Source organism: Thalia democratica, chromosome 3 (genome assembly GCF_965202585.1).
Source record: "Thalia democratica chromosome 3, ktThaDemo2.hap1.1, whole genome shotgun sequence".
Classification (NCBI taxonomy): domain Eukaryota; kingdom Metazoa; phylum Chordata; class Thaliacea; order Salpida; family Salpidae; genus Thalia; species Thalia democratica.
Window position 1 is genome coordinate 48,373,663 of NC_139167.1, and position 24,924 is coordinate 48,398,586.

The 24,924-nt window shown below is 25.8% G+C and overlaps 2 protein-coding genes across 2 annotated transcripts; one reads left to right on the forward strand and one right to left on the reverse strand.

Annotated features, from left to right (window-relative positions):
• The first annotated feature begins 300 nt into the window (after positions 1–300).
• On the forward strand, positions 301–5,687 carry LOC145832336 (DNA polymerase theta-like). The gene is made up of 2 exons (XM_082939654.1): positions 301–3,404; positions 4,089–5,687. The coding sequence occupies exons 1-2, from the start codon at positions 301–303 to the stop codon at positions 5,602–5,604; spliced, it is 4,620 nt and encodes a 1,539-aa protein (XP_082795780.1). The 3' UTR covers positions 5,605–5,687.
• A 5,513-nt stretch (positions 5,688–11,200) lies between these two features.
• On the reverse strand, positions 11,201–23,036 carry LOC145831251 (tRNA N(3)-cytidine methyltransferase METTL6-like). The gene is made up of 6 exons (XM_082938420.1): positions 22,932–23,036; positions 19,388–19,543; positions 18,149–18,277; positions 15,043–15,213; positions 13,682–13,823; positions 11,201–12,456 (listed from the first exon to the last, which is right to left on the reverse strand). Exons 1-6 carry the CDS (start codon positions 23,004–23,006, stop codon positions 12,314–12,316), a joined length of 816 nt encoding a protein of 271 aa, XP_082794546.1. The 5' UTR covers positions 23,007–23,036; the 3' UTR covers positions 11,201–12,313.
• Between the last annotated feature and the right edge of the window lie 1,888 nt (positions 23,037–24,924).

The window sequence follows — 24,924 nt, forward strand, 5'->3', positions numbered from 1 at the left end:
TTTGTTGCTGTTGTTTGTCATTAATAATACTTATATACCTATATGATATTCAACTTGGAAAATGACATTCTATAAATTATTTAAACTTAAATTTTAAAACTTTATTTCTTTTTGTTAAATAATATATATTTAACCAGTGACTCAATATACAATTTTCAATAGTTTAAAAATTTGTTTTTCTTATTATACTAAAAAAGTATTAAAAATTTATGTATTACTTATTAAGTCAAATAAAATTTACACATATTGAGCTTTCTAAAAAGTTTGAATGATAGTAATGTAGAAAAATAGACAACAATCATGATAAATGAAGACATAAAGTTAGTCCACAATCAGCTTTCAAGTTTCGAAATTCCAGAATGTATTATTGCTTCATATATAAATGATGGTTTGAAATCGTTGTTTCCTTGGCAACTGCAATGTTTAAACTTAGCAGGTGTTTGTAATGGCAGTAAAAACTTAGTTTATTCTGCCCCCACTGGTGCAGGAAAAACATTAGTAACTGAAATTCTTTTGATAAAGAAGCTGATTTCTAACAAAGGTAAAAAGGCAATGTTTATTCAGCCTTTTGTGTCAGTTGCTCGTGAAAAAATGTTTGCATTAAAGTCCTTGTGTGAAGGAACAGGTTTAAATGTAGATGGCTACATGAGTGGTCATCGACCGCCAGGAGGTGTCTCTAAAGTAGATATTATTGTGTGCACTATTGAAAAAGCAAATAATATCATTAATAGATTGATCGAAGGAAATGGAATTAAAGATTTTTGCTTTGTTTCTGTTGATGAAATTCACATGGTAGGTGACCCAAGCAGAGGTTATTTGTTAGAGCTACTGCTAAGCAAATTAAAGTTTTTCAGTACAAAATCAAAAAGTAGTTCTCTTCAGATAGTTGGTATGAGTGCTACAGTTCCTAATCTTCCTATTTTAGCAGAATGGTTAGATGCTGAAGTTTTTCAAACATCCTTTCGGCCAGTTCCACTTACAAGATTAGTTATGTCTGATGGAAAAGCATACAACATTAAGTCAAATGTTTGTACTTTTGATTTTCCAAAGTTTGACTTTGAGAATGATGATGAGTTCATAACTTCTCTTTCATACAAAACAATATGTGAAGGAAACTGTGTACTCATTTTTTGCCCAACCAAAATGTGGTGTGAAAAACTGTCTTTAGCTATAGCAAAAAACTTATTTTTTTACCATAAAAATCGTGAGTTTCCAACTATCTTGAAAGACAAGTCTGAAAAGCTGTATCAAATATTTTTGCAATTACAGAGATCTCCTAGTGGACTTGACGATGTTTTAAAACTGACAATTCCTTATGGAGTTGCTTACCATCATGCAGGGTTGACTGTTGAAGAACGGGACATAATTGAAAGTGGATTTCGTAGTTCCACTATTCATATATTAATAGCAACCTCTACCTTGTCATCAGGAGTCAATTTACCTGCGCGTAGAGTAATAATACGCACTCCAAATTTTCATGGAAAACCACTAGACTTACGAATGTACCATCAAATGTCCGGCAGAGCTGGAAGAAAAGGCAAAGACACAGTTGGAGAAAGCCTTTTAATATGCAAGCCTAGTGAAAAGAGTGCAGGTTTAGAACTGATAAGCGCAGACATTCCTCCTGTAAATAGCTGCTTGTTTGATGATGAATTCAGTCAAGATTACATAACTTCTAGTTTCAAACGGCTAATGATGGAAGTTATTGGTAATGGCTTAGTGTCAACCACTTATGATGTACTTAATTATATGAAATCAACTTTTTACTACTTCCAACAAAACGAAAATACCTCTAAAAATAAATTGAATGAAAAGGTGGTAAGAAATTGCTTAAATTGGTTGGTTGATAAAGAGTTTATTTATATACAAAAAAATGAAGAAAGTGGTTCAGAAAAAGTAACGCCTACCCAACTTGGTAGAGCAGCTCTTCTTTCATCCTTGCCAACTGGAGAAGCATTGCTTGTTTTGGCTGATTTACAAAATGCTTCAAAAGCGTTTGCTCTCGACAGTGAGTTGCATTTAGTTTATCAGGTTACTCCAATTTTCATTGTTAATCAACTGAGCAGTATTGACTGGTTTAACTTTGTTCAAATTTATCAGATACTGTCACCTGCACATAAAAATGCTTCTAGACTAATAGGCGTTAAAGAAAGTTTTTTAACTAAAATGGCTGCAACTGGAGGGGAATTATCAAAACGAAATATTGATAAACAACAGAAAATGCTTAATGTACATATTAGATTTTATGCAGCTTTAATACTCAACGATTTGATAAATGAGCTCCAATTAAGCGAAATATGTTCCAAATACCAGTGCAGTAAAGGAACTATTCAGAATATACAACAGCAATCAGCAACTTTTTCTGGAATGATAACTAAGTTTTGCCAAGAGCTGGGATGGTGGAGTATTAGTGTTTTGCTGAAAAACTTTCAAACTAGACTTATTTTTGGAATTCAGCATGAACTTATGGACTTAAGTAGAATCTACTTATTAGATAACGTTAGAGCACGTGCGTTGTACAAATGTGATCTAAAAACTTGTGCAGATGTTGCTTTTGTTAGTGTAGAAGAACTAGAGTCAATACTGCTCAACTCTACTCAATTTCAAAGTAAAAGTGATCAAAACAATCAGGTACAGCTTGAACAACAGAAAATTAAAATTGTTGGATTAAGTAAGGTACTAAATATTAATGAAGCTGCCGTTGAGATTATTGAAGAAGCTAAACGAATCTGCTTAAATTCAGGAGATTTATTGGAAAAAGATATTGATGGTGATGACAAAAAAAGCAGTGTATCAACAAACTCAAATTGTTCTTCAACTAAAAGTATTAAGTTTACTTCAATTGATTCCAGCAACGTAAATAGTTCAGTAAAAGTTGCTAATGCTTTTAGTTATACTAAAAGTAATAATGTTACACAAGAAATAAGTTCTGATTTAAATTCTTATTCTTTTTCAAGTCCTGCTGCCAAAAACTTAAGACTTAGTTTGAGTGCTAGTAAAGAAAAAAATACTTCTACTAAAGTACACAGTTCAAACAAAGTGATTGAAATTAAAAGTACTTCTAGTAGCAATTTAAAAGTAAAATCTTTTGAAGACAGCGTAAAAGCTCAAGATTGTTCTAGTAATATTAATAAATCAGATAAAAAAAATTCAAAAGTCAACATAGAAGAGCCTATCACTGTTTTGCGTCCAAAAAATGTTGAAAGTTCCTTGACTACTACTCAAATTGCAGACATTTTTAGTAACTCAATAATTGGATCGCAACAACAAGGTGACAACAAAAATAATATTTCCATGAGTAACTCTCAAATTGCAAACTTGTTTTCTTCTTCTGGTACAAGTTTTTCTTTTGTTGAAAACTCACCTATACTACAGCCACAAAAGGAAAGTACACCGGTTGTAAGGTTAAAAACAAGTAAAAATATTTTAAAATCAAGTTTGAACTCAAGTTCAAACACTCTTTCAAATAAAAATAAAGTTTTACAAAACAACAATTCGTTAGATCTTTTTGATGAAACAATCTCCAGTGCTGCTAGAAGCCATGAACTGTTTACAAGAAGTATAGCCGATGAGTCATTATTGTTATTAAAGTCCTTGTCATTAAACGAGGACACAGAAAACTCTATCTATGATAAATCTTTTGATACAAGTTCATTAAAATCTAATTGTTTTAATGCAAATTATAAGAATAACGTTTTCGATCTTACAGAATCTTGTAGTTTGTTCGATAGTTTTAGTTCAGAAGTTAAAAAAAGCGAAGATATTGCTTTTTCTGTTTTTAGAAACAGAGAAGTTGAAATTATTTGCTGTCTTCTATACCCTGATAAGCTCTATTACATAAAAGTTGATAACTTTAACAATCAAAAAAGTAAACTTTATTTTGATAAATTATGCGAAATTTTGATGTCTTTGCCAACCAATTTTTGTATAATTGGATGTAGATTACATAGTCAATTAAAGTATATTTTCCAAGAAAAAAGCTTTATAGATAGTCTAAAATGTAAATTTTTTGATTTAAACATAGCATCTTGGATGAATAACCATGACTCAATTTTAAATCATGAAAAAATTTTGTTTGAAAAATACAGCAATAAACAAATAAAATCTTATGGTGAACGACACCCTCATGATAAATATGTCGATAAAGCTGCATGTATACTCGCTTCTTATATGGAAATTTACTTAAGTAATAAAAAAGAATTACAAGAAAAAAAGCTTGAAGTGTTGTTCAACAAAGTTGAGATGCCTCATTACGTATTTTTTTGCACGATTGAACTTAATGGAATGTTTGTTAACATGGTCGAGCTAAAAAAAACAAAAATGTTACTTCTTCGTTGCATGAAAGAAATACAAAAGGAAGCTTGGATCATAGCTGGGCGTAAATTTAATCTCTCTAGTCCTTCGGAAATATCAAAAATACTATTTGAAGAGCTAAAGTTAAGTCCTAAAAACAGAGACAAGGAAAGCACAGAAACTGTGAGCATTAACCAAAAGCTAAGTAGACTTCGTAGAAAAACTAGGCAACGTTGCAAAAGCACCAAGAAAGAAACTTTAGAACAGCTATGTTTATCAAGTGCACATCAGCTTCCAAGACTGATAATGGACTGGAGAGCTGTGAATCATGCATTGAATCAAAATATTATTCCCTTAGAAAGCTACTTGACCTCATCATCTACTACTTTTTCTGAAGTTTTATTCCATCCGAGGTGCTTCTACACAACAAGTACTGGAAGAATGTTGATGGGTGAGCCGAACGTACAAAACACACCTCGCGAGTTTAGTTTACAAAACTCAATAACCGAAGCTATGTCTTTCAACTTGCGAAGCTTTTTTGTCGTGGAAAAAGCGCAGCAGCTAAGAGTTTTTGTGTCTGCCGATTACGCCCAGCTCGAACTTCGCATAATGGCTCATTACTCGAACGACCCGAACTTGTTAAAAATTTTCAACGAACCCGGCGAAGCGGACATTTTCTGCCAACTCGCAAAAAAGATGAAGTTGAACGAAGGTGAAGAAGTTTCAGAGTGCGAGCGGCAGCGCGCCAAGAAAGTGTGCTACGGCATCTTGTACGGGATGGGGTCGCTGACGCTGGCGAAGCAGCTCGACGTGACGCGCGATGAAGCGGAACGTTTCGTGCACGAGTTCAACCAGCAATTTCCCAAGCTAAAGCCGAAACTTCAGAGGATAGTGGACAGGTGCCGTCAGCGCGGCTACGTCAGCACGGTTTGCGGGAGAAGGCGGTACTTGGATAACATCAACAGCGACAAGAGCAGAAAACGTAGTCAGGCGGAACGGCAGGCCGTCAACACGACCGTGCAAGGATCCGCCGCAGACGTAATCAAAGTGGCGTCTTGCAAGATCCACAAGAAGCTCCTCTCCGCCGGATACGGTATTTTGCGCGGGAGAAATAACGGCGGAAAGTTTTGCTACTACGTCAACCACATGCACGACGAGCTGATGTTTGAAACTTCACAGGAAAATTTAAACGAAGTCGTCGGCATCGTTCGTCACTGCATGACGTCATCGGTTCGTTTGGACGTGAGCTTGAAAGTTAAATTTAAAACGGGTTCTTGCTGGGGATCGTTAAAAACTTTGGATATATGTTAACATTTGTAGTTTTATTTTTAAGTCAAAAAACGTTTTTACTTATTTTATATCTAGAATTATGAAATAAAAAATTTTAATTTACTATTAGGAAAATAATGCACTTCTGCTATAGTTTAATATTTTCAGAACATTCTATACCTTTTCTAGATTTTTTGCTACTGCCCATAACTTAGGTTTTTTCCTTGTTGTATCTGCATTGTACAATCATAAGCTGCTCTATAAACTGTAGTACCAAAAAAATAACTATTTATAAATATATATCAAAGTTTATTAAACCTTAACAGTTTTAACTAACTACAAAAAAATTTAAAAAAATATTGTTTGTTATGTAGTTTTCACTGTTCTTGATAACAGTTAAACTTGATAACGATTTTTAGTATCTGTTTTATTTTAAAATACTTTTATTTACTGTATAAGTCCTATCTATGTCTACATTTGTAAAAACAAATTTTTGTTAGTTTAATAACTAAGAAACTTCCAGAAAATTAAAGGTTTTAATTAGCTACAAATTCATCAATGTGCTTTTTATCAAAGTACTATCAAAGTTGTAATAATACAATATAGAATTTGAAAATTATTTCGTATATTTTTAACCAATGTAATATAGTATAACTACAACTTAAATTTTTCCAAATAGTTTCGACTTAATTTAAAAATAAGAAATTACAGAAATACATAAAACTTTCAGTAAAATTTTTATCTTAAACTAACTTTTATCTACTAATTTGCAAAAGAAAAGCTTATAATATTTTAAATATTATTCCACCTGACGAGTTACGATGTCTAAGAAGATAAGAAATATATGAAAACTTTATAACATTAAAATTATAAAACCAAAAGTTGATTCGATTTTATAGTGGCCTTCGCCCATTTGAATTTATTAGTACTGAACTTTAAATAAAATATTAAAAATAACAATTATAATTACGAGTACTGCTATTTTATGTTTTTGTTACGAATATCCTGTAATAAAAATTAAGAAAACATTATTTAGTTTTGTGCCGAATTGCAAACACTAACTTTTAACTTGTTATACATTATAATGGGAAAGTTGCAAAGAAATATTTACATTATTACAATAACGTAAAGTTTATACAAGTTTATAAATGAAACTATTTAAACGTTTTAGTTCAACGACATTTGTCTTCAGACACAATGTTATCAGTATTTTAATCAAAGGATGTCATTTATCTTTAAATGTCTTTCAGCCTAACTGTTTCTGCAGTATTTCATTATTAAAGATACTGTTTGCAAAAGTACGAACTCTAAAAATACTTGACAGGAAATGCATTTTTAGAGTTAATGATTCTCTATTAATACAGAGGTGTTGCATCCTCCTGATGGAAACTTAAGTCCCAAATTTATAGCGCTATCTGTTCTTGTTGGTCCATTATTATATTTACATAAAAAACAGATAATTATTCACTTCTATTTCGATAATAGTCTTTTGAAAATTCAGATACTATATAAGCAGTTTTTGAAATACTTTATTATAATCATTTGTTAAGCAAATTTATATCCTAGAAAAAAAAAAATCTGTTAAACTAGAGAAGTAATCATTTTTCGCTGTGCTGTAACAGCATCATATTTATAAAAAACTAGGAATTTGCACAAACGTTGAGAAACGAAACTAATCATTTGTTAGAAAACTTGAAGTTTCTTTTGTAGCGTTATATTTGACTTCTAAAAGTTTAATTTTTTTTTATGGTTAAAATAATAATAATGACATTGTTAGCATACTTTTAGTTAATTTTCATCATAAAATCGTTGGATAAACTAGTTAATATAGGTGCATCGTCAGTTGTATTTTAATTTCTTTAAGTGCTAAACTGTAAAAATGTTTTTTTTTTTGCTCTGTAAAAGGATTAAAAAAAAACGTTAGTTTGTGCTTCCCAAAAATTCAGCTTACTTTTAGTAATTTTATTATTTACAATCCATTCAAAACGTTTAGGGTTAAATTTTTGCTAAGCTAAAAATTGAATTACTTTCTCACAAAGCCAAAAGCTTTATATTTATTTTGTTTTTGCTTCGCAGAAATATTACTTTAAGTTTTCTTTAACAAAAATAAGTTTATTTTTCAGCTTATTTGTTGAATTTTTGCTCAATAATTTTTTGTGTATTCTTTATGAAATTAAATCACTGTTTTTTTTTTGCTTGGAAAAGTTTGAGCTAATTTTTTTAGTATCTTACATGTTTTATTTATTCAATTAAAACGTTTTAAATATAAATTTAGCTTTGCAAAAAGTCGAATGCTTTTTTTTTATTTCGCATAAGTATTATATTTTGTTTTTTTTTTTTCGTAAAAAATATGTTATTTTTTGTGGTTTGTTAAGTATTTTTTTTTAGCTGCGTATAAATTCAGCTTATTCTTTTAGAATCTTTTTTGTTTTTCTATTTAATTAAAACGTTTAGAGTAAGATTTTTGCTCTGCAAAAAAATTAATTACAGCCTCACAAATCGAAGGCTTTGCATTAGTTTTGTTTTACCTACGCAAAATTATTATTTTGATTTTTTTTAGTTATCAAATCAAGTTGTTTTTTTCTTCACAAAAATTCAGTCAGTCAGTTTTTTTTTTTTTTTTGCAAAAAAGGATTAGCTAGAATACCAAAATAATTATAGTCTCCTCACCTCTGGCAGGCAAAACGACTGGGAAAATGATTATTTTTAGCTGTGCTATAAATAAATCCCTCTATTACAAAAACCAAGTAACCTCTTAAACCTTGAGAAACAAAACTAACCATTTCATTGTAAATTATAAAACTGTATCATTTGTTATGTTCTATTTTTGATTCTTGAGCATAAAGTTTCTTTTGATGATTCAAGTATTAACAATAAGATGGTCGGCATAACTTTAGTTCATTAACATTATAAAACTAACAATGTATAAACCAGTTAATATAGGTACACCGTCGTTATATTATTTTTTCTGTCAGTAAAGTTTCTTATAAAGAAAAATTAATAGTCTTAGACCTGTTGTTCTGAGTAAAAACAAAACAATTGTATGTTAAATTAGAGCTGTTTTAGTACCAAAACATATACGTAAGGAAAAAAAAATACCAACAGCAATAATACTATTGTCTATTGAACGAAAAAAAAGGCTCAAATATTTTGTCCTAGGACCTGGTGGACGAAAAAATTTCTCAGTTATCGAGTCGTACACCAGGATACAATTTAATGTCATGTCCAGGACAAACTTACAATACAGGAAACCTTACAATGGCAAGCAAACAGAAAAAGTTTTACAAGTGTAAGAGCAAATTAAAAAATTGTTGTAAGTTAGAGCTAGTTACAAAATAACGCAAACTAAAATGTTGTTTAAAGCTATATTTTATTAATATGCACTAAATTAATGTGATGTACATTAAACTAGCTAAGTAAAAAGCAAATCTTTTCCATTAATTGTATTTAGAAGTTTGCCATTTATTTTTTTTAACTGAACTGCGTTAGCTTCATCTAATTAAACTTTTATTTTATTAAAAGTTTAAATACTTGAATTTTACTCAAAAAATAAATAGGCTAGAAAATCAGCCATAGCAGACACATTTAGTTTAATTATATAGTATTTTTACTTAATACCTTAGTTGAATTTTTGTTAAAAAAATCAAAGTTGAATAACTAGCTAGTTATTTCTTTTTATGAAAGTACCTAATAACTTTTAAGTTATGTTGAGTTTTTTAAAAACACATTTTTATTTGAACAGTTTGTTATTAATATTAAAATACTTTACCGATGAAGTCAAACTTAGTGTTGCAAAAAATTACAAAAAGTGTCTATAAAACTAATTAGAGTATTAAACTACGTTTTATGTAAACTTAATGATAACAACAAACCGTTTCTTAATAGTCTACAATACCTTCTAGGATGTCATCTCTCTTTTTCATAAGATTTGAGGGTTTTACTAGATAATAGTTTTAAAAATAATTTAATTAGTGGTATTAGAATAGTAAAATGAAACGTACAAACTGAAAATTTATGTCTAAATCTTCTTGTATAGATAGATCTAAAGTAAAAATAAAACTAAATAATTAATAAAGTAATAACTTTTATGGATTTAAAAATGTGTTTTGATATATGGTTTTTAATTCATAGCAGAAAAATTTTACGCAAAAACTGTTTGTATCAACTATATATATTTAAGTATTATATACATTATTATTGACCAAGAATAATAGTTTGTAAAATTTGAGTTAGCAATATATATTTATAGTTTTTCTTTCTAATGCAGTAGTAAGCAAATTAATTCCAAGATTCGGCCTGTCACCTAAGAAATTGTGCAAAGAAACTTAATTAACAAAAATATTCATTTAAAATTTACAGTTTAAGTAATTTTTATCAAAATTTAAATTTAGAATAACAAATTAGATACTCAAACATATAGTTACAATCAACTAAGTTCTACAAAATATTTAGACCTCTTGTATAGCGTATAGTAAGGTGGGCAACCTTTGACCCTGGGGCCAGATCCGGTCTGAAATTATTTACAAAACTGAAGTGGAATCCGGTCTGCAAAATACCTGCCAATATGTTAATCTAGCCCACTAAACCAAGTTTCAAACTTACTTTTAAACAAGTGGAGACTTGAAGTGAAACGCAAAAAATTAAAATCTAATGTATAATATATGGGAAACATGAAATTTTTACTAGATATTATAAATTAATAAAAAAGGTCATATAAATTTAGTATCTAATCGAAATGAATTTAAAAAATAAATAGTTTTTGTGAATAAGATGTAAATAAAATTTTACCACGTCTCGCCCGCCGACTAAAATATTACCTTCCCTTAAGGTTCAGTGGTGTTCTATATTTTAAACTTAACGTTATATTTCATATAAAGCGTACTGTTTTATTCTTATTCGAACATTATTAGTTTAGTTATACGTACTAAAATTTTAAGTATTGTAAAACTTGAAGACGTTTTAAGTAAACTAGTTAAATTATTATGAGGTGAACCTATATGCTTACAATAGGTAAAATTTTAAAGTAAACATTAACCAGTGTTTTTTGGTAATATTCAAAAAGAATTTCGTGCTTGATAATGGTAACAGATTATCTTGTACTTTTTATATTAAATATCACGTAATTAATTACTTTATAATTTAATATTTTTAATTATTGCAAAAATTTTAGAACAAATTTAAAACCAAGAAAGGTTTTAAGCCCTTTAAATACTAAAAGTTTAGTTATTTTGCACAAATTAGTTTTTTGATAATGTCTCATACTAATTTTAAATTAAGTAAACTATAAATTTTAATAAGTATCTATTTAAAACGGTTTTTTTAAATACATAACAATGTTGTAAGATTACAGGGTATATTTATAAAAAATAAAATAAGATCAATACTTTTACAACACATAAAATTCGTTAATTTTATCATTTCGACCAAAAATATTTTACCTCGTACTAATTCCGCAAGAAATTTTGTACTGTAAAAAAATAAATGTGTTGAACATGTATTTTATTATTAAGTAACTATGAAAATTAGAAACTTTCAAAAATAGCTAATAAATAAAAAAACAATATGTTTTATATACTGCTAATTTTCAAAATTAACCCAGTAAAAACAATTGTATTATATAAAAAATGATATAATTTTTTAGGTATTTATTGTCTATAAATAAATTTTCTTTTAAAAAAAGGACTACTAAAAGGCAACTGATCTTAAACTACAGTTTTTACTCTAATTATAAATCATAACCTCTTTTTTATTGTTGTTAAGGCCATATAGGGGGGGTGAACCATGTTTTTTACAAGTTTATCTTATTTTATAGAGTTGTTACTAAGCTTCAAGTTGCTTTTTACCGTTTTAAAAAATTCGAGTTATTTTTTGAGATATGACAGGTCAAAGTCGGGCCGCATAATAAGTTCCCTATAGGAAAGGAAAACTAAAACAGCGAAAAAAGACTATTTCAATTAAAATCTATCTCCTCCTACATTTTTCAAGCAATCTTCTTCAAACTTTTACAGTCTAATCTTTATACAGTAACAAAAATGTTACTTTGAAATTTAAAAATATTTAACTAAAAATTATTTTTTTTGAAAAAAAAAAAATTTTTATCTTTGTAATAAATTTTTTGTTTTTTTAATTAACAAAATTCATAAGTAACGTTTTTTTCCTATAATAAAAGGAACACTTTCTGAAATTTTGAATAAGATTGCTTGAAAAATGAAGGAGGATATAGATTTTTAGTGACTTTTTAAATTTCCGAGAAAATTGACCCCAAAAAATTTGCGGTCCATACGTTTGTATTGGAAACTTTTAACAAAAAATTAAATGTCTCAAATATTATATGATACTTTTGAATTCTACCAAAACTGACTTGTAGATTGTACTTGAAGCTTTCTTATAAAAGCCAAAGTTATTTTTGTAAAAAAAATGTTTTACCCCTCCCCCCTATGGCCTTATAAAATAATTCAAAAAAAAAATAAAAACCTTTTTTTTGATGTTTTATTATGATATGACTTTAGCCAGGTACTTATTTCTACCATCAACAACAAAATTGAAATGTTTCGCACTTTAAATGTCTAACTTTAAATTTTAAATGTCTTTAATTGTTTAGTTAACATTTTTTTATCGAAAGAATAGCTGTTTTTACAATGTGATAAAAAATCTGCTGTTCAAAAATTAAACTTTATAAATTATTTTAAGAAATTGCAAAGCAACTAGATTATAAAACTATTTCCTAAATCTGATAAAACTAAAAATATTACTATTTAGAAACTTTTACAAATTTTCCTTGCAAAAACACTCTGGGTACAGAAACTTGTTCCTTTTTGTTAACCGTTTCTCTTAAAACATATTGCAACGACTTGACTGAAAATCCAGCTGTATTCATAATATCTTCTATTTCCTCTAAAATTTATTTTGGTCAGTTAACGAAAACATAAAGAGGGTTTTTAGTCATTGTTAAGATTTTTAATTAAACGTAATCTATTTATTTCTAATAATTTTATAGACTCAATTTTTGATAAAAAATTTGCAAAAAAGTTGTAAGAGTATATACTTTTAAAAGACTTACTTGTTAATATAAGTGTTATTTGTTTTCTATATACATGAGATAAAAATATAAAAAAAATAATTAAAACGTACAGAATCCTAAGAACATGTTTTGTAAAATTAAACAAACTAAACTTTATTCCATTGTAATAAAATCTGCTGAATTTTCTTGACTCAAACGGTGAAGTATAAAAATAAATTAAAATAAAATGTAAGTGTTAGAAGCAGAAATACTTAAAAATACGAACTGACTGTTTTATATAATTAAAAATATAAATTTATATAAAATTAACGTCAATTTATCAAAATACATTTAACTGCTAAAAAAAAAACATTGTATAAACTTTAGACATTTAGACAAACGTCTCGGCATAAAAAAAATAACTTGGCTTCAAAAAATACTTACTTTTCTGAATTAAAAAAAAAGGTAAAACAAAATAAATAAGCTTAACATATTAAACTGTAGTAAAATTTTAAACCACTTTTTAATGCATAAAATTTTTAAGTAAAACTAAATAGACGCATACATTTTAAAAAGACAGCCAGTTTATAAATGGAATTTTAAATTAATAATTCTGTTTTCTTAGGAATCATAAACTTTATCAATACTTTTTAGAATATTGTAGTACACATTTAATAAAAAAAAAGTATTTGTTTCTTTAAAATTTCTATTTTGAGTAAAAAACTGTTTACTTGTTGACATAGTTATTATATAAAATGAGACACTTTTAAAATAATTTAAACTGTTAGAATTTAAAACTTAAGTAGCTATTTATCTAAATTCATTTTATTTGTTGTGTTAAGCTGTCTGCAAATTTATTAAATAGCCTTATAGTACTTTACTGTAAATTAAAAAAATATATTGAAATTACATCCGTGAAACAAATTTTATTATTTTTAACAACAAAAAAACCACTGTTATGATTTAACTAATAAAAGAACAATTTTTTTTGTAATTATTTCGTAAGATATTTAGAGTGTATAAAATATATATGTTTAGTTGTTTCTGAAAAAAATCTTAATTTATCTTGATAACAATAACTTCTAAAAATTACAGCAAGTTAAAACAGAACAATGTAACCTTTGTTGAAATAGTAAGCTCTAGTTCCATCTTGTCGTTTATAGAAATTTTTAGATATTTTGCTTCCAAGTTTGAATCTGAGCATTGCCCAGTCGTTGATACCATAATCTCTGAAAATTAACATTCCACCTGGTCGAAGAGTCTAGAAAATTATGAGTTTTTACAATTTCGGTTTAAAAGCGGTTAATTTATCCAACTATCATTTGCGGCTATAACTACTATAAATTAATTTGAACCTTTTTATGGACATAACATATGTATTTTAATTTGAAAATATTTCAAGTTGTGTTATTAACCATAAAAACTTGAGGATAACTTCTGAAATTATTTAAAGTGGGAAGTATATTTCCAATCATTACTACTAAGTTTTTAGGAGCTTCTAACAAATAAAAAAAAGTAAAGTAAACTGAAATGATTTTGTAAAGCGGTACAATTAACTATTTTAGTACAAAGAATCAGTTAAGAAAATTATTCTACTCTTGTTTTTAAAATAGAATATAAACTTAATTAAGATTAGTCTAACTATTCTAGTAATTGCTTTTTTTTCTGCAAAATACAATGCTAGTAATTTTTTAAACTTTCATCAATAAAAAAAATTGTCTTTAAATCTAGTAGTTACTGGTTTTACTCATGTTTATTTTTAAACCAGGTTATACACTATAGGTATTTGTAAAATTACCTAACTATATTTTAATTAGCACAACTTGCCTGAAATTATATTCTTTATTAAGATATTTTTGAAATTTATGTAAAATTAATTTTACAACTATTTATTTTAGTAATAAGATATAAGTACATTTAAATACTTTATTATATAAATTTTTTGAATTAAGAAACGTAATTTAATATAGTTATAAAGCAACCTTATTAATCAAACTCTTACTAATAATGGTATTAAGTTAAATAAGTAATCTAAATATAACATAAATTTTACTTAACAGTCAATAACAAAAAAAACTTCTTATTAAAAAAAACTATTTTCATTGTATTTTTAAAATAGTTCATAGATTTTTAAAACTTTTTCAAAGTGAATATTTATACTTAAATTTTTACAAGTATTGAAAATAAATTTAGTAGTTAATGTAATTTATAAACAGTCTTAAGTTATTAACTCTACTTAAAACATTAGTTAGCTTAATAAAACAATAATTTTATTGAAATATTGATTAGAATATTGTCATCAAACCTTCACAATAAAAACTATTACTATTTCGAAAAAAAAAACGAATTTTTAAAGTGGATTTTATGATATTCTTTATTTTTACTTTTTCCTTTATTCAAAAAAAAAGATGCCTCCTTAAATTTATTCTAGGTTTAAAACCATCAAAAATTTAAATATTAGATAAAACATATATGCGAACCTGATGAATATTACTAAGAACAGTGGCAAATTTATCCGGATGAACAGCAGAGAGGACGAAAATCAGGGAGGCAATATCCACTGAAGACGCGTGAACTTGCGAATGCAAGCTGTTTTGCGTCAGATCGCATGTAAACGGGTGGCACCAACATTCATCAAAGTTTTCATTTTCCTAAATATTTATATAATTAAATACATTTATATAATTATTGGTGACACATGGTGAAGTTATAAAATAATTAGTTTGTTCAACATATACTTTGCCATTTTATAGGAGCTTTATTCAGGGTTTCCAAATGTTTTTTAAAAATTATTACCAAATGTTAAATGAACAAGTTTTTTATTCTATCTGCATATTAAAGTTAAGTTTAAGGTAAAAAAGCTCTTTAAATAATATAAGAACATTGAAAAGATACTTAAAATGTATTTTCAATAATAAAATAACATTTTTAATGTTACAAAAAAATAACTACATGATAGATTTTTCGTATCTAATCGAAAATTCATGTATAGATAGTTTAAAATACTAGGTTTTTCAGTAATTTTTGTTTAAAATTCAGGATTTTTTTTCAAAATTTCTCAAATTCTAGATTTTTTTGAAACCATGTTTATTATCACACGTTAACAACATTATAAAAAAAAAAAAAAATTTGAAGGAGACATGACGCATATTTACTTTTAAATTTCCTATTTTAATAAAAAAAACAATCAAAGCTCAAAGACTTTGAATCTGAGTTTGTTCCTATTTTTTGAATTTGAAATATATTAAAATTTGTATTAAAAGTATTAAGACTTAATAGAAGTATAAAGACAGCTTTATACGTATCAGAATAAATAATGACTTCTTGCGTGATAGTAGTATGTCAACTTGACCAGTGCTTCCCTAACCCATTTTCATAATCGCCCACTTGGTAGATGTGTAAAAATAATTATCACCTTTATTAGACATTGCACCATTACTAGGTATTTAACCATTTACTTTTTTCGCCTAATGGAAGCAATATCGCTCATTTTGGGAAACCGCTACTTAGACGTAACAAAAAAGCTTTTTAACACATTAAAACAGTTTTGTTCGTTAAACGACTTTAAACATACGTTAATTTATTATTATTTTCAATTGTTTAAATATAAAAAAGTATAACATCATATTAAATTAGATAACTCATTTGTAACTAAAATCTTTACAAAAACAAAACTTTATGGAGGGACGTAGCAAGCTGAAATAAGTTACGAACCTGCAAAATAACATACATCAGGTATGGAGACGTAATGACATTATAGGCAGTATAAAACAATTCAAACTACTTCAAGTATTATCACAACTTATGTTAAAGTATGCATTTCTGTAATTTTGACCTTTATGTAATTTATACCATTTTGACCTAAAAGAACTGACTTTTGCCATTTTAACCTAAAATAACTAACTTTTGGATATTTGGAACTGTAAAAAACTGGTTTAGCCTGATTTAGCCTGACCCTTGGCAACCCTGTTATAAATTAGTTTTGAAACTAAGTTTGATAATCTTAATATTAATACTTTTAATTATTTTTTAATGTTTTTTAAATTTTTTTATGAAAGCTGTTGCTTTCATCAGATAAGAATGCATAGTTATTAGGATGTAAATGATAATAAAAGAAGTATGAAAAATCAAGAAAACATATCTAATAAAATAAATTAACTTTTTTTTTTAATCTTGAGAATTTCAGCAAAACTAGGTATTACAAAAGTACAATTAACTTACTTTTTCAAGGTTCTTTTGTAATAAACAAGAACAAAAAATAAAATATATTAAAAAAAAACTTTACACCTAAAAAAAGTTGATTTTTTTTTTAAGTTTCTTAAAAGTCCTATTCTATATAAAAACATTTTTTTATTTATTGTAAAAGCATAAACACAAAAAATAAAAATAAAAAAAGTATAAATACAATTATAGCAAACTTTTTCATATTTAACTTTTATGTAAAAAAAAAAAACTATTAACAATATTTTCTGCTGAAACTTTTCAATTTTTAAATTTTTAGTACATTTTGAAACTGTGTGCAGAACTTTTTATAGTTAATAATCAATTTCTTGTACCTTAGTTTTTATTTTTTAAGTTTTATCAGGTACAGTAAACCCAAAAAGACTAAATAATTTTATAATTTCAAAGCGACTGGCACAAATTTAAACTGTATGTGAAATTTCATAGTTAACTATTAACGTTTTGTATTTTTTTGAAGGCTTCTTAGGGTAGAAAAATAAAATCTTAAGAAGTCTGTTACAATCCAAAACTGCATGAAATGTTATAATTAACAACTAACGTCTTGTACCCTAACTTTTATTTTAAAAGTCCTTTCAGTTTATAAAATCTTTAAGATTTAGACGCATTTTAAATTAAAAATGTACCAGACCTGTAGATTTTACAGCAAAAAGTTTTATATGAAACTTATTTGTTAACATCTAAATACACTAAAAAGGCTAAAGAGAAAAGTAAAACTATTTGCATATTTAAGGTGTATATTACTAATGCTAAACTAAGTATAAGGGCATACTAAAACTTAGCATACTTAAAAATAAATGTTTCATAGCTAAAGCATTGAAACAAAAGCGCATTTATATTCCAAAAAAAATATATATACATTGCAATTTCACAGAAACTTAACAACTTATTTGCCTGCTTGCTGTGATTTCAAACTTCCAAGAAAAAATTTGCGTTTTAGTAAAAAAAATGCGTTCAAAGTAAAATTTCAACTTAAATAGAATTAAGGTATTTGAAAATTATAGTCAAAAATATTACTATTACATAGTTGTATAAAAAAACTTCTTCTTTTTACAGTTTAAAATATGATTTAACAACAAAAATAAATTTTTAAATTTAATAATGTGTGAGTTAGCATATTATTGTACTAAAAAGTTTAATTTAAATTAGTCTAATTAAATTAATCACTTTTCATAACTGGTGCTGTGGTGAAACAAAACCATACAACAAGAAATCATTAAGCTTATAAGTATATACAAAATACCTATAAACAGTTTTATAAATACAAACAATCTGTGTTTGTTAAACAAGTTCAAAACTTTTAATGTTCTTTTTTTACATTTTAGGTTTTAAATTAACGTATAATACCTTTATAAATTGCACAGCTCTATCAGAAAAATCGCACGCATGTACGAACATATTAGGAATTTCCTGCTTAAGTGGGAAGAATGTATTTCCAACTCCGCATCCAGCCTCAAAAAACACGAATTTCTCCATCTGTTATATACATTTTTTTTTCTTTTTTTTAGAACTTCTTAAAGATTATTTTTAATGTTTAATGTATTTCTTATTACTATTTGTATAAAAAAAATTTTTTTTTGTTATGAATTGTTGTATGAATCTTACCTTTAAGATTCATTAGTATTCAATTTTTCAAATTTTGCATGTTTTAGCTATTTTGATAAACTTTTATCATTCATATTTTCAATTTGCATTTACAAAATGTGTCACTTCAATTTGTTTAATTTTATTACCAAAACAATGTTTCCGCTGTTTAAGATAATTTAAGTTTGTTGTTTTTCTTTGTTTTATATTTCTTTATACAAGTCAAAAATCAAATGAATGCTATTTATTAATTTTTTTAAAGTTTTAAGACAAAGATTTATAAAATTGACACACAAAAATATCGACTTGTTCCTTTATTTAATGAAGTTCCCCATCAGTGTTTGCTATTTCAAAAAGTGTATGAAAGTGAAAAAAATAATTTTAAGTACCAAATAAGTTTTGCTTTAGATAAAAAATACTTTTAAAAGTATTTGTTAAAACTCTTTTCAATTAATAATTTCGATAGAGTAAGCGATAGTATATAAAAACTTATTAACACCTTAATCTATAAGCAATTATATCAATTTAAATTAAATACAGGGTTGCCAAATGTTTTTTGTAAATTTACTCCTGGTTTTTTTAATTTTTAATCAGGTTTTTAAAAGAACAAATTGATTGGTCTTTTTACAGTTTAAAATAGAATTTAAGGAAAAAAAAACTGTCATAAATAGTTTAACAACATTGAAAAGATACTGTAAAGCTACTAAAAATGAGTTTCGAAATTATTTTTTTGTACTTTTTATAGAGTTTTTTTATCTCATCAAGCGTTTATTTCTTAACATGCAAAAAAAAGCTTAAAATTCTAGGTTTTTGAAGGTTTATTAGTTTTTTTTTTTTAATTCAAGTATTTTTTCATAATTTCTCAAGTTCAAGGTTTTTCCAGGTATTTTGTGTAAAATGTTAAACTCCAGTTTTTTTTGAGGATTCCAGGTTTTTTGGCAACCCTGTGAATAAACAGTAATAACATAGTAAATGTTTTTTGTAAAAATAAAACCAATTTACTTTTTCGGCTAATTGCTTAAATTCTTCAAACTCCCTTGTCATCCATTGCCTGTCTTTGAAAAAATTTGTTCGGTTTCTTTTATAAAACAAATCCCAATTCTTACGGGCATCTGCTTCTAACTTTTCCTTCTTGTACTTTGGCATTAGTTGCTTATCCTATATAAAAAATTTATATTTAATGAAACTAAATCTATACTTTTTGTTTAATAATGTTTTATAACATTAAAGAGTTTATGTTTATAAAGACAAAGTATAAAGATTTCAATTAATGTTTAAAAAATTACAAACTAAATTAATAAAGTATGTTAATTTTTTTTAACAGTATCATATCTAAATATTATCCATTAAAGTTAAATTTTAGACAATTGAAAATTATTCAAACTTAGTTATACATCTTTTCTCTAATATAACATAACTTAAAAAAATGTAAACATGATCTAAAATGTTGTTTAGAGCAGTCTTTCTCGGAGGCAGACTTCAAATTATAAAACTTAAACTAATAATAATAAAAGGTCCTAAACATTTTTATAATTTTGTAGATTTTTACCTCAGCTACCTGACATTCTCAAATCTTAAACAATAAAAGAAGTCTTTGAATTATAAGAGATCAAAATTTGTAAGTTTAGAAGTTTTTGTATGAAAAGTGCAAAACTATAAAGGAAAAAAAATACTTATATTTTCATGTTTTTTACTGACATTTTAACCAATCTTCTATAAATCTTTATACTCTATGTTTTACTTTTTTTTTTGAATCTTAGAAATAAATAAAATTCTAGTAAAGCCGCAAAGCTGATATTTTTCTCTGATAATGCGAACTAATACTGTAAAATTAAACAAAAAATATTAGAACATGAGTTATCTATAATGTAATAATAAACCTTAAAATATTTAAAACTTCATCAACTTAATTTCATTTAAATCATAATTAAAAACTTTATTGAGTTTTTCAACATATGTTAGAACTAGCCTGGGTTTCTTAAAAAATAACTAAATTGTCTTGAGTCATTGACTGAGTTTTTTAGGAATATCAAACTAGCCTAAGCTTCTGACATTAGATATCAAAAATTAAAGGAAGACAAAAACTAAATTACATTTCAATACCTTATCAACTAATTTTACTGTAACAAAGTAGCATTTTGAAATTCATTTTATATATATACTTTAAACTTATTTTTTAAAAGCAGCAAAGAGTAGTAAAATATAACTACTTTTTAACAAATAAAAATAAGAATAAACTATTCGTTTTAATAATTTACAATTTAAATATTTTTTTTAAAAACTTTAGAGAATCATTCTATGTAAAACATAAATATTGGTTTGAAAAAAAGCTTTTGCTGTTATGTAGTTGAATACTTTAAAAACTATAAATATGGTTGCCACTGATCAAGCTGAGAAAAATTTCCTGACTTTTCCTGACTTTTTACCAAAATTTTCCTGACTTTTCTAAATCAAACTCTTAAATTAAACTTATTCTAAAATATATAATCTAACACTTGAAAAAATATAAAGCTTTCAATCTAATTTCAATACAGGTTTTAACAACAGTTTTTTGCTGAATTCTATCATAAAACTTCCAGTACATCGCTTAAAACATCTGTGTATGATTTTGATGTTTGTAATAAACAGCTCTATCTGCAAAATACTTGTATTATTACCTTATAAACACAGCTTGTCTGAAAAAAGATACCATTTTTTAGCATTTCCTAGCATAAATGTATCTAGATAAACAAACGACATATAAGGAACTTTTACAATTAAAACCTTAAATCAATAAGGAACTTTCACAACTCAAACCTTAAAACAATAACGAACTTTTACAGTTAAAACATTAAAACAATAAAGAACTTAATCAAATACAATTTTTTTAAATGTATGTACTAAAATTTATTTTCTCTGTTTTTTTATTAGCACTTCAACCTCTTCATCTAATGAAGATATGGTTTCCTTCATCTGGTCTGCATTCCGCTTCAGTATACACATTAACTTGTTACATAAAATACTAAACTAACTGCGTAGTTATAAAGAACTCAATTATTTACTTAAACAAAAAACACTTTGATTCTAAAACTATGCTAGATAAACTTTTGTGTATATGTCACAGTTTCATTATGGAAGTGTCCTTGCTACAGATCATCAATACTAAAAAGCTTACAATATCTGCTTGTTCAAGTAGTGTACTTGTTCAATATGTTAATGAAAATTTTTTGCAGTTTTATAAAGGATATTTTACTAATATATACCAGATGAAGGCATTGGAAATAAAGTTAAATATTTTTGTAAATTTCTAGGAATATTTTGGGTTTTTTTTCTGACTTTAAAGGACTTTTAATTAATTTTTACCATTTGAAGGCTTTGGAAAACAAGGAATTTTGTAAATTTAAACAGACAAAATCTGACTTTTTTTTTTTATTTTATCAAATTTCCTGACTTTTCCTGACTTTTTTTCAAAACCCCCCATTTTTTCCTGACTTTTGTAATTTTTAAAAAAATTTCCTGACTTTTCCTGATTTCCTGACTTTTCCTGACCGAGTGGCAACCCTGTATAAAACAAACAGATTAAAAATTCATTTAAACCACAAAGATTGTCCTGTCAATTTCATTGTTTAATGAAGATTATACTGCACACTGCATACTACATAAAGCTAAATTCTTATTATTTTAAGATTTTTATGAACTTTAATGAAGTATATACTGTTGAAAGATACAAATTTAGTTTAAGTTTTTAAGAGAATAATAAAAACATAATGTTCATAGAGCTTTATATGATTCTATGCTGAGATTTAAAATATTACTTTAAACTAGCTAACGCTAGATTGAGTTTTTAATACTTTAACCTAGCCTAAGTTAATCTGAATGAGTGGCCACACTATTTTCAATAAAAAATATTTCATAAGTTTGATTATAAAGAATAATATAATGAAACAATACTTTTGTAATAAATATGTTCATTGATTTAAAAGCAAATATTTACTAATCCTAAAATAAAAACAATTAGCATGACTTTTTTACAAACTTACAATTTTAAGATTTGGTAGATATCAGATTTGAAAAAAAACAAAAGATCAAAAATAAAGTTAACTTCTTTATTGGTATGAAGTAGATTAGTTTTTTATTTTTTGTATATATAAGTTAAAACATTATTTATGGAGAAAACTACAGTTGAAATATTTTTTTTGAAACAAATACAAGTAATAAATTGATTTGAAATAAAAAATAAAAAATTCTAAAGTACTTCAACTTATACTTTGAAACCATTTCTTTAGTAAATTTAAGCTTTGAAGGTTATATAAAAGTGTTTTACTTGAGAAACTTTAACTAACCATGAATATTTTACAAAAATTACACAAATGTCAAAACTAAAATTAAAAGTATTCTAAAAAATGTATTTTTTCCTAAAGGACTTGCTGTTGGAGACATTCAAGGATATACTTTTTATTGCATACTTCTATATATATATATATGTTTATTTATTTAAGAACCAGTAAGTTTTTAAAAATATTTTTTGTATTAAAACAAAATAGTTAAAATTGCTTGTGCTTCTTACCTGAGCTATTAGCAATTTTTTTTCTTCTTCATTTAAAGGCCTTATTTTTTCAATTTCCATATACTGTTGGTCCATTGCATTAACAGTAAAGCTGTTTTGTTTATAAAAGTCTATTTTAAAGTATTATACAATTAATAATATTATTGTAATACAGACTAATTTCAAAATTTTATTAAATTATTAATTGATGACACTTCCCTTATAATAACTTACATAAAAAATTTTGAATTCATACTTTTGCAAGAGCAACCAGAGAAAAAAATCAACAATATTGCTTTCAACAAGTAATTCATGTCTTATTGCTCATAAAATAGAATTAAACGTTTTTGCATAAGTTTATATTTTGTGTGTTTTTACTTTTGAGATTATAATAAAAGTTCTTGACTCAAGTCTATTTGAATAAAATTTTATTATTTAACTGAAACATTGTTTTGACAATATAACTAAAAATTTGATGTGATAATTTTTGTTTAGCTAAATTTAATTTAAGATATTAATTTTTTTGTAAATTTTAAGCACATGGAACTCAAAAAAATCCCCTATAACATTGTTTTTATTTTATGTATCTAGATACATTTATCAGGTATTATAGTATAGAAGTTGAAGTGAAGCTACATTTTTGTTAAGTCAAATTAACAATAAAAATTATAAACTAAATGATTTTATTTGTATTTTAAATTAGAAAAAAACTGCAAAAACTTTTAATATATAATTTTTTAAGTCTTAAGCGATTAGTCTAGTTATAGATGCCAAAGACCCAGAGTAAAAGTATGGCGTAAATATAGCAGTTTCAAATACTACAGTTTCAAAAACTTTAGCCATAGGAATTAGGGTCAAAAAATACAAATTTTGAGAAAATTTGATATAATAAATTCCATTTATAACAGGTTTGAAAAACAGTTAAGATAAAATGACAGAATGATTCAAAAATAATATTTTATGGCAACTCTGAACTCAGTGGTCTTTAATATATGACGATTTAAAAAAAATATATATTAATATGCTTAACTAAATTATTTGAATTTAACATTAATATTTTTTTTTTTTGAAAAATAAGTCTAAATCTAGTCTAGTCTATACGAAGTTGTCTGAAAAATTATGTAAAAAAGTTAAAACATTTAGTTTAAATTTCTAAAGACCCAAAAAATAAATACACTATTAAAAGTTTATTAATACAATAAAGGTAAAAACAAATAACGTCTATGAAAACTCTTAGTTATTTTGTTTTTTGTGTATGATTATAACACTAAAAGTTTTAAATCAAAGCAATATTTTGACTGTTTTAAAGATCAACAACTTGCTTTAAATGATTTTATCTCAAGTTTAATATATTGAGGCTTTTGTTTAAAATTATTATAAAATAATAAACTTTTATTTATTTATTTAATTTCAATTTTTTACAGTTTTTATCATGCTGACAATTCAAAATAACACATTTATATCACAAGTGTAGCTTTTAAAGCAACACTTATGATATACATGTGTTATCCTCTAAAGTTAAGTTAGTTGTCTGTAAAAATTTTAGTTTAATATGTATTACCCATTGCTTGTAAGCATATATATTTTTTTAAATTATGCTTACTAAGAAGTTTAGGAAAAATTAGGTTTTAATCATTTCAGTATTTTACTTTCCTGGACAAGACACTAAAAGGTATCTGTGGTGTTCGACTCGATAACCGAAAGGTTCTTCGTGCACCAGGTCCTAGGACTAAATATTTTGAGCTTTTTTTGTAGTTCAATAAACTATAAACTTTTATTAACTAACTTCAATATTTTTATAATTGATAAACAAACTATACATATAAAAAGTTAAACTATTTGCTAAAATTATTGATCAATTTTAAAATTAAAAATATATCAGGTAGAAACTTTACCTTTTGACGTAGAGTTCAATTTTTACTTTTTTTTAGAAAAATATTTAATGTTGTAAAGTATAATAATTTCATTTTTCATATCGTTTTTCGTTTTAGAGTTTAAATTTTGACTGTAAAGT

Coding starts and splice junctions, on each gene's coding strand:
- LOC145832336 (XM_082939654.1), top strand. CDS start 301: ATGATAAATGAAGACATAAAGTTAGTCCACAATCAGCTTTCAAGTTTC. Junction 3,405..4,088: donor GAAAGTACACCGGTTGTAAG/GTTAAAAACAAG, acceptor TGAAAAATACAG/CAATAAACAAATAAAATCTT.
- LOC145831251 (XM_082938420.1), bottom strand. CDS start 23,006: ATGGACCAACAGTATATGGAAATTGAAAAAATAAGGCCTTTAAATGAA. Junction 18,278..19,387: donor TTAAGCAATTAGCCGAAAAA/GTAAATTGGTTT, acceptor TGTATATAACAG/ATGGAGAAATTCGTGTTTTT. Junction 12,457..13,681: donor AGCTTACTATTTCAACAAAG/GTTACATTGTTC, acceptor AATAAATTTTAG/AGGAAATAGAAGATATTATG.